The 17,988-nt window shown below is 44.2% G+C and overlaps 1 protein-coding gene across 2 annotated transcripts in view; it reads right to left on the bottom strand.

Annotated features, from left to right (window-relative positions):
* STPG2 (sperm tail PG-rich repeat containing 2) overlaps window positions 1–17,988 on the bottom strand; it is a 572,264-nt gene that overhangs the window by 397,961 nt on the left and 156,315 nt on the right. For both annotated transcript variants that reach the window (XM_019553336.1, XM_019553334.1), the window contains one exon: window positions 12,932–13,098. In XM_019553336.1, coding sequence (XP_019408881.1) covers window positions 12,932–13,098 — 167 coding nt within the window. The remainder of the gene's footprint in view (window positions 1–12,931; window positions 13,099–17,988) is intronic.

Below are 17,988 nucleotides of genomic sequence, written 5' to 3'. Positions count from 1 at the left end.
GTGCTCTTTCCTGCCAAGGCAGGGGGTCGGACTAGATGATCTACCTAGGTCCCTTCCGACTCTAGCTACTATGAAACTATGAAACTATGAAACTTTGTTATATTCACTTCGGTATACAGACCAAGCAGTATCTACAAGATAGTTTGCCAGCCCCACCTCTAGTAAGAGATTGTTATCTCTAAATTTATTTATAGTGAATTCTAATGATAACGTATGGGAACCATTCAGCTTGATTATGACCTAGGGGAAGTAAGTTATTTGCATTTCAAAATGATGGGAAATATTATCCCTATATCTAACACATTTAGAAATTCATATTATTTTCCTCTCCTTATAATTATAATTCTGCTAACTTAAGCTGTCACAGAGCAATAATGGTATCCATATCTAATGTGTTTGACAATACAAGACTTTAAGAGAGAATAAGGGAGTGACTAACCCTGAAAATGAAATATGTAAATTAACTGATAGTGACAGTAGATGAAAGAAATATACATTGTTGCTTTGTTTGCCTTTTAAGATTTGTACATATTTCTTTAAATATTAGAATCTAGGAACATTTTAATTTTCCTTTTATATAAAATAATATTAAATATCTTCTTTGGGGGGAAAAAAGTCTTGATGCGGTCTACATTTTACAGCTTAAACTTTACTATGTAAGCAACTTCCTTGACTTTATCATAGATTATTCATCCTTAGCATAAGCAGAACACAATGCTGAGTTCTCTGTAATTCTACATAGCCAACCAAAGTTACCAAGATTAAGCCATATAGTAAATCCTTGAATTGCTTAACATAGTTAAATAAGCTGCACTGTTAATGGATGTTTTCCCAACGTCCCTACAAACTCTGTATACAATTTGTACCCATGGAAGCGCATTTACCAGCGCAATCACCCTATACACACCAAGAAAGATGTAATATACAGCCACACCCTCAGATATCACTAAATTTGCACTGAGAACACTCTAGATTGCCACCTCACAAATCTCAAAAAGGCCAACACAGACACTCGAGAGAGATAGACTGCACATTTGAAAGAGACACCTGGATACCATGTGAAGAATTGCTGCAGTACAGAAGGAAAACCCCCACAAATCACATACCACTGGTTATGACATATCACCCCTCCCTTGAACCTATATGGAAAATCCTCAAACAATTACAACTCATATTACAAGACCCAATTCTTAAAGAAATCTTCCCAGAATTACCCATCTTAGCCTTCAAACAAGCACCTGACATCGCTAACCTCATCACCAGAAGTAAACTTCCTATGGCCCAAAACACACCAAATGGATCCAGACCAGAACATGACAATAAATATAAAACCTGTCAACATATCTCTACCACCACCACAATTACTACACCCCACAACAAAACCATCAGCATTCCTGTATCTTACAACTGCACCTCCAGAAAGGTTATATATCTCATCCAATGCACCAAATGCCCTGATGGAAAATATGTAAATATGTGCAACAGCTGCGCACCAGAATAAACAGACAATGGAAATCTATTGAAGACAAGAATACCCAATCACCTGGGGGGGCGCATTCCCAATCTCACAGTTCTAATACTAAGGAAATTTATAAAATACTTTTCACAGACGAGCCTATGAACTTCACTTCATCAACCTCCTGGATACAAAAAGTCATGGACTAAATATAGGCATTGGATTTATGACACATTATAACCTGCCAAACTTCTGGCTTCCCAGGTACCTCTCCACTATTTACCAGCTACATTAATCCCCCTTGCCTTCCTCCCCAGCCTGTCTCTCACCCACTGACTCCTCAATTTACATCTTCACTGACTAGCATTCTTACATGCATACCAGCCTCTGGCTTCTTTACTATTCATTTCATCCAGGAAGAACACACACCAACTGCAGATGCTTCCTCAGCCTAACAAAGGGTATTTATACCCAAAAACTTGCTAAGAAGAATTTTTCCAACTATTTGAGTTGGTCTAATGAAAGATATCAGATTTACCCAAAGAACCTTGTCTCCATATCTAGTAATGCAGCTATACTTGAAATTCTCAAAAATGATTATTCAGACTTAATCAAAATGCACTTAACAGGGAATCTGTGAGAAAGATTTGTTAGCCTTCACAAAAAACTAACTTATGCCTGTTTCTGCTGGTATCTTTTATGCAAACAAAAACTGAATCATAAGTGTTGAATCAGATGAAGGGACTGAAAGACTAGAGCAGAGAATTGGTACCCAAGGTTGAGAGAGAGTGGATGTTAGTGAAAAACTCTGTGGAACTAAATGATACAAGACCAAATCAAAAGACCACGGCACAGCAACTCCATTAATCTTGCTCTTTTCACCACACACCACCCTGCTGCTGATTAGCTAAGACCCCCCAATGGACCACCATTTGCTGCTGATTGGCCAGGAAACAAAAACTGTGGCATATTTAAAACCATGGTTTTTGCCTCCTGGATGATCAGGAGCATGTGGCAAGCAGCAGTGCCACCAGGCTCCCTCAGCCAATCTATAGTGGCATGAGAGGGAGGCATTTCTGGCACAATTTGGGTAGATCCCCCTCAATGACCCATGTGAGGATGTTGTGTTATACATGCAAGAACAATTACAGAATCAAGGCAAAATCTGTAGTGGGGAAAAACTACCATGAACCAGCAGAGAAGTAAAACTTACCTAACAAGTGTTCCCAGGAGAACAAGCTAACCCAGATCTCTCCACGGTATCTAGGCTAAGTACAATCTTCAAGAAGCCTGCAGCAGAAATGCTCTAACTTTTGAGCTTTACTCTAAGTGCCCACAGTTAGGTGGGAAGAAAACACCCATTAACCTTGTTGGGGGCAGGGAGCTTGGAGCCTGCCTTAACAACCCAAGCACAGCAAGTAATGGGGATGCTTGCATGCCTCCAATGTGCCTCACAGGCTCTTCTGGCTGGCAAAGACTACCGAGAGAAGCCAAACAGCCAAGCCACTCCTGACTGGCTGGCAGGGACATCATGCCAACCACCCAGACCTGATGTGGCAATGCCACATTGTGGCCATGAGCCACCAGCCAGCTGTCCCACATATGCCCACACAGCATGCTCTGTTCCTGCCATGTGGTGTTTGTGAGTGTCAAAAACATGGGTGTGTGTTTGTGTGTGTCCCGGACACCTGGGTTCTATGTGTATGTGTCCCAGACATTGTGTGTGTGTGTGTGTGTGTGTGTGTGTGTGTGTGTTCATGCTACCCACAGCTCACACCATCCCCCTTACCCTCTACCTTCCCAACCTACCCAAAGGCATACACCAGGTGCAGAGGAATGCAGCACAAAGAAGAGCCATGCCTGGTTTTGATCAAATGTTGAAGATGCCAAACTTCTAGTGTGTTTATTAAACAAAACCTATGGAATGTTGCCTGCTCCAGAACTTGGAACCTTCTTTTCAGTTAACATTGAGAGAGTGGGGAGAGACTCTAGCTGTACCAGGCAGCTATGATGTTGAAGTGGGGAGGTGGGCAGCCACGGGGGTTCAACCTAACAACCACGAGACCTTGGGGCGGCAGGTGGAATGCCATGCATTAAACTGCTGCACCTAGGTTTAATTAAATGTTATAGCTGCCAAACTTGTCATGTACATAATAAAGAAAAACTGCAGAATGTTGCCCAGTCCAGAACTTGAACTGGAAACCAGGGGGCTGCCTATTCTTGCAGAGGGTATCCCACTCCCCTACAGCGGGACCCAGGCCCACAGTGGCCTGGCCCAGTGGGCTGATGGGTCCATTTGCCACACCATTCTGAGTGCTCCCACCCCCTGCTAAGACTGTCTCAGAACCTCTTTGAGGCCCTGCACCTATGCCAGCGACCACCAGCAGCAGCAGTTGTCCCTGGAAGGTTGACACCCTATGTCATGCTGGGTAAGCATCTTAAGGCAGCTACTCTGGAAGGGCTGATTCAATGTTGGCCCTGGCATCAGGTCCCAGGCAGCCTGGTCCCCTCTCCTAGTTCTGTCCCCTCTCCCAGTGCTGCTCCCCAGAGCAGGCCCCACCAGATGCCTTCCTGGATCCTTGGACCATGGGCTGGCAGCTCCCACATGCCATAACTCGTATTCCAGGGCTCCCCAACACCCCAGCATCTCCTAATCAATGTGCAGTGTGGAGCATTCCACCATGGCCACCATCCAGCCCCCTCTCCCCCCACCATGGGACTGTCGGGCACGTCGCCTCATACACTAGTCCCTGAAGTAGGTCTCTCCATGCCAGAAGAGGAAGGAAGCATTAGCCTGCCCCACCACTCCAGCCTGGGAGGGCAACAGTCTCCCCATGGGAGGCAGTGCTGATGCCACTCAGAGGTGTCATAACTGTATCCCAAGTGGTCTTTGACCCTGTACATAAACCCCTTATCCTGGTGATGCAATGACTCAGCTCCATAGCAGTGCATGTAGCCTCCCCCAGAAAGCAGCTGGCTATCAATAGATCTCCCCAGCCTCTCCTGGGAGGCTCAGTCAAGTACCACAGCAACTCTGGAGCAAGCAGTTGCCAACCTGTCCATTCCAACCCCAACATCAATCGTCCCCTTTGCTCCTCAATTTCCCAGCGCTGTCTACTCATGTATTTTGCACTCTGCAATTGTCCAGGCAACCATCCTGGATCCAGAATCTTAAGCGCTATGACCAGGCCTCCTGTGCACAAATGTAGAGCCTGCAGGCAAGTCAGATACTGAGGGACCTCTCACAAGTCCCCTGTCCAGACCCCTTCCCTACCCAGGGCCAGAAGCCACACACCTCCTCATGATCCGGCACTAACTACAGCTCAGAAAACCTGCATTCCACCTCCCAGCTGGGAAAACCTGGATGCCTGGGTTCTATCTCCCTGCTGTCGGAGGCAGGAGGTCTGGAAAACCCAAGTGTCAGGGCTGAGAGAGATGAGTGTTCTCTTTTTCTCTGAGAGAAGAGGGAGGGAGGGAGTGGGGGAGGTTTTGCTAGAGAGAATTCCCCTATCCTGCTATGCCTTACCCAAAGAGGTACTCATTCAAAGCTGCTTTACCAAATGGAGCCCAGAGTATCATCAGCAAAAATGTGCAGATTCACCTACTGGTTACACTTCAGTTGCAGGCCTCACAAACAGCTTTCAGCATATACCAGAAACTCTTGGGGTTATGGTTTGCTTCAGGTGGGTCCAAGTAAAATGCTGGCCTCAAGAAAACAACACAACCTTGAGAGATGCACTGTCAATTATCCAGATTTATGGTCAGTTGTTAATTACCCAAATTTATGACCTGCTTAGTGTAACACAGACTGATAAGCCCCAACAACAATATGGGGGAACCAAGCCTGGCGCCTCACCTTCACACCAAGTCAGTGACAGAAGGGGTTGGAGGGAGTTGTTTGAGAGGCAGAAGCATCAATAAATCAGTATCATCAATCTTCCACATGAATAATCTTTGAGCCAAGACCACGGTGGATATCAGAGTAGGAAACACATCCTTCCCTATCAACATACTCCTATGAACATCCTTCCCTATGAACTTATCCAGGAGTTACATTAGACCATTCCCTCATGACCAGGTCAACAGAAAAAGTCTCTGCATGGGTAGCTGCCTTAAGATGCTTACCCAGCATGACATAGGGTGCCAACTTCAAAATGCACAGAACAATCACACTTAAAAATAATAGCATCATAAAGAATTAGGGTTGGAAGGGACCTCAGAAGGTCTTTTAGTCCATCCTCCTGCTTAAAACAGGACAATCCTCAACTAGATAATCCCAGTCAAGGCTTTGGCTAGCCTGGTCTTGCTTGCAAGAATGCCTTGGGAAACTGTACCAAAAGCTTTGCTAAAGTCAAGGTATAACATGTCCACTGCTTTCCCTGCATCCAGAGAGCCAGTCATCTCATCATAGAAGGCAATCAGGTTAGTCAGGTATGACTTGCCCTTGGTGAATCCATGCTGACTGTTCCTGATCACTTTCTTCTCCTCCACGTGCTTAGAAATAGATTGCTTGAGGACCTGATCCATGATTTGTCTAGGGACTGAAGTGAGGCTGACCAGTCCATAGTTCCTCCTTCTTCCCTTTCTCAGGCTATGGGATTGATGTTGTATATCTTGACTTTAAAAAAAGACTTCGATTTGATATCCCATGATCACCTCTTGGCAAAACTGGCCAGTTGCAGCCTCGGCTTTGCCATGATCCCCTGGCTGGGGAATTGGCTCCATGGTCAGACCCAGAGGGTGGTGGTTGACAAAAGTCAATCATCATGGTGCCCTGTGACTAGTGGGGTCCCTCAAGGCTCTGTCTTTGGGCCAACACTATTCAACACTGTCATTAATGATGTGGATATTGGTATCAGAAGTGGACTGGCCAAGGTCGCCGATGACACTAAACTCTGGAATAAAGCAGCCACACCTGAGGATAGGAGGGCGACCCAGGCTGACCCTGACAGGCTCAGGAAATGGGCGGATGAGAACCTGATGGTGTTTAACACCGAAAAATGAAACGTTCTCCAACTTGGAAAGAAAAACCCACAGCATGCTTATAGGCTCGGCTGTGCTACACTGGCTAGCACTATGGATGAAAAGGACTTGGGGGTCATGACTGACCACAAGATGAACATGAGCCTTCAATGTGATACTGCGAACAGTAAAGCGAGCAAAATGCTGGCTTGCATCCATAGATGCTTCTCAAGCAAATCACAGGACATCATTCTCCCCTTGTACTCGGCCTTGGTGAGGCCTCATTTGGAGTACTGCATCCAATTTTGGTCTCTGCAATTCAAAAAGGATGTGGAAAAGCTTGAGAGAGTGCAGAGGAGAGCTACACACATGATCAGAGGTCAGGAAAACTGATCTTATGATGAGAGGCTGAGAGCTATGGGGCTCTTCAGCCTGGAAAAGCACAGGCTCAGGGGTGATCTGGTGGCCACCTATAAGTTTATCGGGGTGACCACCAGGATCTGGGGGAACATCTGTTCACCAGAGCGCCCCAGGGGATGACAAGGTTGAACAGTCATAAACTGCTTCAGGACCATTTCAGGCTGGACATAAGGAAGAACTTCTTTACAGTCCAAGCCCCCAGTCTGGAATAGACTGCTGCCAGTGGTGGTTCAAGCACCTAGTCTGAACACCTTCAAGAGGAATTTAGATGTTTATCTTGCCGAGATCCTACGACCCTTGCTGACTTCCTGCCCCTGGGGCAGGGGGCTGGGCTCAATCTTCTGAGGTCCCTTCCAGCCCTAATGTCTATGAAATCTATGAAATATGAGCACTATATTTGTCCTCTTCCAGTTGTCTGGGAGCTCCTCCAGTCACCATGAGTTTTCAAAGATAATGGCCAGAGGCTCTGCAATCACATTAGCCAACTCCCTCAGCACCTCAGGTGCGTGTCTGGCGGACCAGTAGGGGGCGCTCCTGCATTGAGCCACCCACCTCACTGCACCCAACCACTTTCCAGGCTCCGAGTGCCTCCCTAGGGGTGTCTCACATCCGGCTTACCCCCTTCCTGGAGCACACCCGCTAGCCTGGGGGTAACGTAAGCTGCCACCGCCCCAACAAAGGACTCTCTCGGCCCTGTGTCCTCGGGGAAACACAAGCCTAATAGTCCTATGGGTACTTGACCCAGTACAAGCACTTGGGGCACTTCCCCAAGTCAAGGGCCAAAAAGGAAAGTCCCTCTTAGTCCGCAGACCTAAGGGGCCTCTTAAGCATAATTTAGACCCACCCCTCAATAAGTCTCCTACACTGGTCACAAAGGAGAACTTTATTGATTACAGGGGTAGGGTGAAAATAGGGTAAGATATCATAGAAATTTCATAGAGCAAAACAGTCTGGTTGAGGTAGCCTTTTGATCACGCATCTGAGTTACTGCCAGCTATATATCTACTCAGATCTCGAGTAGCTTACTCACAAGCATCATCCAGAGGCTGTTGGAGATTCCCTCTGGAGGCAGGCCGTTCCTTGCTCATGAGTTATGAGGGAAAGAGCCAGTTTCAGATGGTAACGCTCCTCTCTAAGTCCGAGTCCCCCGCATGGCTGCTGCCCCCTCCTCCTGCAGTCTTAACTTATATAGCCCCTGTGACCTCATTCACCTGGTCCAATGGAGGCCAGCACCTGTTGGCTGTCAGCCAACCAATTTGAAATACATCACTAGTTGCCGGGCAGACTCTAGCCCACCAGGTAGAAGCCCCTCACCCAGGTAGCTGATACCAGCCACGTAGGCAGAGGGAGCAGGTTTTCCCCCTCCCTCAGGAATGTAGCCAGCTCAGGTTACCTAAAGAGATAGGGTAAGGGTGTGTCTCCTCTGCTGGGTCCATCCTAATCAAATTGTCACAGCACAGAGATTTTGGGGAGAAACAAAGGTGGCTTCCTGCCACAGTGTCTGGCTCTATGGACTTTGTACACATCCAGCTTTTTTAAATAGTCCCTAACCTGTTCTTTCACCACTGTTAGCTACTCACCTCTTCCTGTGCTGTCAGGTTCAGTACTCTGGGATCTGACCTTGCCTGTGAAGACTCAGGTGAAAAAGGCATTGAGTACTTCAGCCTTTTCCACATCATCTGTCACTAGATTGCCTCCCCCATTCAGTAAAGGACCTACACTTTCCCTGACCTTCCTTGTGTTGCTGACATACTTGTAGAAACCATTCTTGTTACCCTTCATGTCCCTTGCTAGCTGCAACTCCAGTTGTGCGTTGACCTTCCTGATTGCATCCCTGCATGCCCAAGCAATACTTTTATACCCCTCCTTAGTACTACTGTCCAAGTTTTCACTTCTTATAAGCTTCCTTTTTGTACTGTAGTTCACTGAAGAGTTCCCTGATAAGCCAAGCTGGTCTTCTGCCATACTTGCTGTTATGGCATATGCCCCATATGGTAAGCACCCCAACACATTTCTGTGCTCCTTTATGGTCCAGAAGTTGTTGCACGAAGAAGCTCAATGCTGTATTTAACAGTACACAGAGACTCATAACAGGCTGCATAACTTACACACACACAGATGTATTCCCTGAACTCTCAGGCATTAGATCGAGTGACATAAAAAGACACCACTCCCTTGCTGCCAGGTTTCTGGGCTTGTGGTGAGCCCGGCGGGCTGGGTACTGTGGCCTTGTAATGCGCTGAATACAGATAAGGGGTGGGGTGAATGGAAATTAAATGATCATTCAGAGTAATCCAGTCTGAAATCTATTCCTACAGTTCCTATAGCATTTTACACCAACACCAAATGAGTCCCTCATTTTGAACTATCTTGACAGAGAAGCATGGGTGAAGCTGAACAGACTGAAATCTGGATACGGACACTTCAAAACAATATTGTACAAGATGAACACCTTGGACAGCCCCTTGTGTGAATATGGTATCCAGCAAACAGAACAGCACTTAATGGAAAGCTGCAATCTTTACAGATGCCCAGACAGGGTAGATGGAATTCATACACTGAGTGATGATACCAGACAGTGGCTCATAGCTGGGCAGATGGAACAACGGCGGGGGGTGGGCAGGGAGTTGGAAACAGGGGGTTTCCTTAGGTCACTGAGACCCTGGGGTAGGATGGAGTGGGGTTAACCCAGTGCTTGGGCAGAGAAGACTAGCTCTGGCTTAGACTAGGCCCCTCCCCCACAAGGGGTGGGGGTGAGTAGGGTGCCACAATACTCCAGGGGAAATTGGTGGAATGCAACCTACTGTGAGTCACAATGTGATGTAGTACAGATGTTCATTATGGTGATCTAACCTACAGCACTGAACTCTGATACCACATCCATCCAGGTTTATCTTAGAGTGGGATCCGCCATTTATAGAGCGCTCTATATGCCCTCACTGTCTGTTCAGCTATGGCTGCAGAGCACTTTCAGCCTACTTACCATGCAATAAGTGTAACTTCTGTACCTGGTCCTAGTGATTAACAGTGACAAGAGCGAAGAAAGAGAAAAATCTTACAGCTTACCAGACTTCCAGCAATTTTGTGTTTGTAAAACATGTTTATTTGATAAATTCTGCTACTGAAACAGCATGTCAAAAATAGGAAGGCCATGAGTCTGATCTGTATTTAACACAAATTTACAGAGCTATATAAAGCTCAAATGTAATTTAAATTCATCTTAGAGCTCTATTATACTGCCTGAATAGATAAATGGATTTTACTCTAAATGATCAGTATTAATGGCAATGACGTCCCATGGCTGGCCAGATGTAACAAGGTATGTTCAATTGAACAACTGATGTTCATTTCAGGGGAAATTTATCAGTAATTTTCCCAACTGAAATCCTCCTAGGAGAGGGAGCACTACAGATGTTCAGTCCATAGCCAACCCCTCTCCCCTGCTCTCCATGCCTTTCCAAGACCAAGTTGATCTACTCCATGAACCTGCCTCAGACTGGGCTCTGGGAAACAAGGTCAGAGAACAACTTCCACTCCAGTCCCATAGCAGAGAGCACTGGGGAAAAGACCCCAGCCCCTACCCCAAATAGAGCAATATCCAGCTTGCTAAAGAAGCAGGGAGGAAAGATGGCTGCTCCTCTCCCCACCCAGACTGGAGAAGGGAGCTGGGCACTTTCCTGGCTTGGGGAAGGGGCCAGGGGCTGTGCTTTGCAGCTCCCTTCCCCACCTAGACCAAGAGGGTAGATGAGCAGTGGGGCAAAGCCTCCCTTACCCCAGAGGAGCTGCTTCTCTGCTCTGCTCCTGGATTCAGGGGGTGGAGCAAAGGTAGAAGCAGGGAAATCCCCATCCCCTTCTCACTCCTGAGACTCAGTTGTGAGAAACAGGTGGGGGGCTCACAGTGCTACTCCCAGCACTCTGCTTGCAGTCCAGGGCCTGGGACTCTTGTGTGAGCACTGTGCAGGGGATTTGTTCTGCCACCCCCAGGGAGAGCCTCCCTAAGCCCAGTTCCCCACTAACTGACATCCCATTGCCTCACCACTGCTCAGCAAAGCGGAAGGGGCAGCAATTTAAAAGACTTACCCCAGCCCAGTTCCCCCTGGCTGGCTTCTCCTACCTTCCGCCTTCCCCCTTCCCTCCCCCGAGCTGTATGGGCAAAACTTCCAAAACCTTAGTTACAGTGAAATAACATGGATATTCTCTTTAGATACAGTAATCTCTCTCAGACAGATTTTGTAAAACTGATGGGGGACTTTGACAATGACAGCTTTCTAATTGAATCTTAAATAATACCAGACACATGTCACTTCTGTTGTGATAAAAGTATGGATCATCACTGCATTGCCTATGTTATGTGAATGTTTTTATTGAATGCATGTTTAATTCTGGTATTCCTCTCTCTCTGCAATAATGTTCAAAGAAGAATGTTCACTGAAGGGATTTTTTTTCCCCCTGAAGACTAAGTACTACTCGCATGACTATTTTCATGCCAAGTCCTTTTCTCAGTCCTATTACCAACCTTCTCTGTTTTTTAGAAGTATTTTTGTTTTAAATTTGTTGATTAATTGGTGCCCAACTGTATTCTGCTTGGGAATTGGGTGTTACTTCTAGCTCAGATTCATTATTTAATATATTTAGCCATATCCTATTCCATTTATTTTGAAATGTTCTTGCACTGTCTATTTTAAACAATTCCCACTGTTATGGCATATCTACTTAAATACTACCTATATAACAAAGCTTGAGCATTTTCTTCCAGAATGGTTTCATAATCCCTGTAACCAATAGTTATTTATTTCCTATCATTACTGGGCTGTCCTCTTCATTTCAATTACCCAGCATAGCTCAGTGTTAGTCTACCTCCTGCTCAAGCACTCATCCCTTTCCAACACCGTCATATACACATAGAAAATTAGGGTTGGAAGGGACCTCTGGAGGTCATCTAGTCCAACCCCCTGCTCAAAACAGGACCACCCAACTAGATCATCCCAGACAAGGCTTTGTCCAGCCAGGTCTTAAAAACTTCCAAGGATAGAGATTCCACAACCTCTCCAGGTAACCTGTTCCAGTGTTTTACTACCCTCTTAGTGAGAAAATTCTTCCTAATATCTAACCTAAACTTCCCTTGCTGCAACTTGAGACCATTGCTCCTTGTTCCATCATCTGTCACCATCGAGAACAGTCTAGTTCCATCCTCTTTCAAACCCTCCTTCAGGTAGGTGAAGCCTAAATTCCCTTTCAGTCTTCTCTTCTCTAGACTAAATAAGCCTGGCTCCCTGAGCTTCTCCTCAGAAGTCATATTCCCCAGTCCCCTCATCATTTTTGTTGCTCTCTGATGGACTCTCTCCAATTTGTCCACATCCTTTCTGTAGTGGGGCCCAAAACTGAACACAGTACTCCAGACGTGGCCAAAACCAGCACTGACTAGAGGGGAATTATCACATCCCTTGCCATGCGTGCAACACTACTCCCAAACTAGCCCAGTATGTCATTAGCCTTCTTGGCAACAATATTCTGCTTATTGTCCACTGTAAGCCCCAGGTCCTTTTCTGCAGAATGTCAGTGGAAACTGTGTATACAAATCTAAGGGCACAATTACCGCTCTCTGTTTCAGTTTGATTACATATCCAACTTAAACTATGCTAGGATTAACTACTGTGACGTGGTAGACATATGTTGAGATAAGAATATGCCAATATGAGTTAACTTGGTCTGAAAAAATTCTACCCAAGCATACAGAAGTAATATACCTACAACATTTTGATAAATAAAGCTGTATCCTGGTGTACCACTTTGGTGTCAAAATGCTTGAAGATTTCAATGAACATTTTAATTCACAATTACTACAGAGAAGAGCTAAAAACCAGAGCTCTAAGAAAATAGGGAGATGCTTAAATATATTTATACAAGTCTATCATGTACTGATGTGTGCTTATTGTTCAGAGTTCTCTTCTCCACAATGTATATTATATTGCAACACTGCAATATATGACATAACATTATATGGTGCATTTTATTTGCACAGTATCATAATAAACCCAAGCTCCCAAGAAAGATTCTTTAACCTTTCTAACAAGTTAAATAGCTTTATGTTACCTGATAATCAATTTGTCCAGGAGTATAAAAAGCTTCTTCTCTTTCAAGAAAAAGTAAAGGTCGAGGAGCTGAAGATCCAAATGCTCCTTTCTTTGTACTCTCCAAGAAAGCTTTTTTAAAACTCTCTCTCTCTATGCTATAGTTGGAAATATTATAGAATGCAGGACCTGAAAAAAATCACAGTAGTTTTTATACAACTGCAACTTTTTATCGTATATAGTAATCAGAAATATACTAACTTTTAATAGTACTTAAAATTGTTATACTAGCATACTATAATAAATTGTCTTAGCTAATGAGCACACAAAGTTGCTGCACATTTACTGAACAGGGTTCTCTGCAAGTTACATATATTTCTGGACAACAGTTGGCTAAGGAATTCTGGTTTCCATGATGACTATAGTGATTACTCGCTTGTGAGGATTTTTGGAAACAAGATAGAGCCTGCAGCAGTTACAGCAGAAGTGCACACAGGCCTGTCTACATCAGTAAATTTATCTCTGAGTTTCCTAGCAATATGAAGCATAACTCTTTACCTTCTAACATGCTAACAGAGAGTACCTACAAGTCTTATGGCTTAAAAGTGCTTTGACTCGTATATTCCCATGAACAGAACACAGACCCAAACCAACCAACCCTTGGGTTAGACACAAACAAACTTGAAAAATATATTTTGGTGATTCACAAAACCTGGCAAAATCACAATCAGATTTAAAATCTATTTTAAAGTGGTCTTTTCTGGAGTACTGTGCCCAGCTTTGGGCTCCCCACTTCAGAAAGGATGTGGACAAATTGGAGTCCCATGGACTGTAACAAAAATGGTTAGGGAGCTGGAACACATGACTTCTGAGGAGAGGTTGAGGGAAGTAGACTTATTTAATCTAAAGAAGCAAAGTGGGGATTTAATAGCAGCCTTCAACTACCTGAAAAGTGGTTCCAGAGAGGATGGAGTTAGACTGCTCTCAGTTGTGGCAAATGATAGAACAAGGAACAATGGTCTAAAGTTGAAGCAAGGGAAGTTTAGTTTAGATATTAAGCAGGACTTTCTCACTAGGAGGGTGGTAAAGAACTGGAACAGATTACTCAGACAAGTTGTGGAATCTCCATCCTTGGAGGTTTTTAAGATATTCAAAGCCTTGGCTGGGATGATACAGCTGGGGAACATCCTGCCTCGAGCAAGGGGTTGGACTAGATGACCTCCTGAGGTCTCTCCCACCCCCAATTTTCTATGATTCAATGACATCACTACATGAATCATATGTAAGTATACAATCACCCTCCAAAGATAAGAAGCATAGTTTGAATTGCTTAGCCATAAGACACCTACATTAGGTCCTAGGACTTATTACTCAGGTATCCAGGTTGAGGACTAATTACAAATCTCCTTTTTGATAAGGGAAAATTTCCTCCCGGAACTAATGCACAGAACATTTTCACAGGAATCAGAAGAGAGGAGGTTTGACCCCAGTTCTCTTACATATGTCAGAGTGCTCACAACTACAGCATACAAACATTTTGTGAGTCTCTCTCTCTCACGAAATTAAAAATCAGCAGGTTTCCCTTAATGCGTGTATTTTCAACTATAACTAAAAAGCATAAAATGTTCTAAAGATAATTTTTGCTGAAGTATAACTGATATTAAAGGAATCATCATGTGAAGTCCCAGAGGGTTTTAGATGTCTTGTAAAAGGGATACAAAGAAAAATGAAGCAATCTATTAAAAAAAATTGTTAAAAGAGGTGACTTTTAGACTCTTTTTATCTTTTCAATTTATGTTTCATTAAACTATGGTAAAACATTCAAACAGAGATGTTATACTCTACATTTTGTGTTTTGCCATTTCAGTGAGATTTTCCAGAATAAAAGTTTAAAGTTACTGCTAAAAACTGACTTCGGTTGTACAACCTTGTTACTGCTGTACCATAAGGTAAGTATTATTATTTAGTTATCTAAAGCAACTGGAATAACATGCACAGTGTTATTATGCTTCTATGTGTGTACCTATATTTGCTGTATGATGATAATCAGTGTAAATATCTCCTCTGCTGCACTGCACTGAATGCACATTCAAACAGCTACATACAAGAGAATCTCTGTACATCTTTCTAAAGCTGAATTACTGAGATTTTTAAAAGCCTCCATAACCTCAGCATTTCCTAATACAAACAACCAAACATATAAAGATTACCTCTGCCATATCTGTTGGTTTTTAAATGTGCTCTGTATAGATCCATTCCTCTTTAGCCATGTGAATTCAAGTCAGAACATTTCTAGCAGCAGTAACCATAATGGCAGCACATAGTCCCTGAACGTCCTTGTGCCTTCAGCCATGACTACAAATGTGTGGAATTGCCCGAACACTTGGCATACCCTTCACATAGGGATGAAGTTGATAGACTCTGCAGCTAGGGCAAAGGAGAATGGGTGTGTGCAAAATCCATCTTGAAGAGCAACTGTTACAGTTCAGGTAACTAACTATTTTTTTTCTTTTCCTTTTTTGTGAGTATATCTATCTGTAACAGGACCCTTAACCCATTACTAGGAAGACTGGGTGGTTTGGGGTCTGCTCTTACTGCTACCTTTCCATCCTCCCTCCCCCCTCCCCTTGCTACGTTCATTCTCCATTCTCACCCCAGCTGATGCAGCCATGGCCCTTCCTGTCTGTCTCCCTAGGCCAGCCCTTCCCCCCCCATCTCTCTTGCTCTACATACACACACTCCTTCACTTAACCTTTATTACGTGGTCTGAGTTGGTGGGCTTCCAGGTGCTGCCACAGCTTGGACACCAGCTGATGATGTGAAACAAGATGACCACTGAATCCAAGTGCCAATAGAACCTAACTACTCAGAAAGTGCAAGTGAAGGGTTATGTGACCCAGAGCCTGCTACATAAACCCATGCCTTGGACTAGTGTGGGACAGTCTGGCTGAGGGAACTAGTGGGGACAGAACCTTCTCTGGGAGACACAAGACCAGGAGCACTGATTGCTGCAAGGGGGGCTTGAAAAGAAGCCTGAGTAAAGAGAGTCTGCAGACCTGCACAGGAAGCAAGCTAAGTCCCCGGTTTCTATTTTGTTTTCTTTCTACTTGAAGCTTGCCACACAGGAGTGAGCTGAACCCCTGCAGGACATTGCTGTGCCTGGGCATGGGCATTGGCATTTTGGGGCTCTTCACCTTGTCTCCTAGAGGACCAGCTGGTGGCTGAAGAAGAGGTGGAAGCTACTAAAAGGGCTGTCTGGGGATGCCCTGAACTCGAAGCTCAGCCAAGTGTGCAGAGTATAAGGACTGGGTATGATCTGGGACCACTAGTGTACAACGTGGTAGAGATCACGAGTTTTGGCTCCTGAGGTCATGAAGCATGACCCAAAGCTGAGCCAGAAACCTGTGGCCCTGAACAGCAGGCCCCGAGCTACAAGGCTCAACTAAAGTAAAAGTGAGATGTGGCCAGGGAGCTGAAGATCAGATAAGGGCCTGTTTCTTTAAAGTGTGTTTAACCTTCTGGATAGCCTCCCCTACTGAGTGTACATCATGAGATGGCAGGAAAAAATGCTAAAAGGGAAGACAGAACAGAGGGTACTGACACTAGAAAGCCTCTAAACGCAGGAACCCCATAGTGACATCCATGGGGTGCCTATGCTTTCCTACTGCCAAAAGCCCTGAAGCCACTGTAAGGTATACACTGATGACTACACTGCTACCTTGCAAATATCTAGAAGCTTTCCTCAGAAATGCTACAAATGTAGCCTGGACCCTGGCAGACTGAGGCTTTTTGTACAGAATCAGTACATGGTCTACTGCATAGCAACAACAATGCATGAAGAATGCATCTAGAAATTATTTACATCAATACTGACCAAAAGGGATCCTGGTGTTCTTTAATTTTAAAAAAAAATCCCCAGTTTTCAGTTTTAAAAAAGTAACCTAAAATCCACATTTTTCTGTGATTAATATGAAATACCACTAATACACATACATAATATACATATAAATGCACACACACACAGATACATATATACACATAAACACACACACATATACAGTGGTGTTTCATTTTAATCACAGAAACGTGGATTTTGGGCTACTTTTTTAAACTGAAAACTGGGGATTTTTTTAAATCAGAAAAAAAACAGGATCCTTCCTGACCAACAAGCCACAGACAAGTATAAAAGTCAGGTCTTCTTAAGTAAAAAGAGAATATTTAGTGTACAACCAGCATGTACAGCCTTTTTTCATCCTTTTCAGGTACGGGGTTTTGCGAAGATGACTAGGTGATACTTATTTTTTAAATCAGATTATCTACCATTGCCAGAAAATAAAGGTAAGCCCTTAAATGCAACCATCGCTTTGTAGAGCATGGTGCCTGGGGCTCCTGCCATTAAAGCAGCTGATCTTATAGCTACTGAAGAACAGTCTTTGATGAAAGAGATGGGAGAGGACAGCTGCACCCCAAAAGTGCTGCAAGCACTGATTTTTAATTCCAGGAAAGGACCAAATTCCTAACTGGCAGATATACTACCATTAATCTTTTCAAAATTGCTCATCATCAGAGAAACAAAGACTGAAAGATTTTTGGATTGGTGGGTGAATTGCTGATATAGCAGCTAGATGCAGCTTTGACTTACTTCTGCTCCTTTGAAGTGCAGTAAATTATCGAGAATGGCCAAGATATTTTGTTCTGTGATTTCTAGTGGCTTGTTACTAAAAGCCCAAATCAAAAAACTTTTCTATTTCACTATGTATGTTAGGATGGCACTTTTGTGTCTCTCTAGCGTTAATTAAAAATACTCAACATGTCTTAAAACTGACATGGGTAGCTAGATCTTACCCTTTTTTTTAAAAAAAAGAGAGATTCTTAAAGCATTGGTCATCAGTAGACACAGTTTGACCTGCAGAAGTTCTGTGGCATTCTAATTATAACCTTGTAGGCCAATCTCGTCCAGTGCCCTACAGCAGGACTGCCCAACTTCTGAGCAGCTGGGGGTTGCATGCTGTCAGGGTCACAAGCCATGAAGGTCACATGCTGTTGGAGGCCTTCTGGTCCCCCTCCCTACTATGCAGG

The sequence above is a fragment of the Crocodylus porosus genome, unplaced genomic scaffold (genome assembly GCF_001723895.1).
Source record: "Crocodylus porosus isolate Cpor-Errol unplaced genomic scaffold, CroPor_comp1, whole genome shotgun sequence".
NCBI classification, from domain to species: Eukaryota; Metazoa; Chordata; order Crocodylia; family Crocodylidae; genus Crocodylus; species Crocodylus porosus.
The sequence above is the reverse complement of the archived record's forward strand: the minus strand, read 5'-3'. Positions and strand labels throughout refer to the sequence as shown.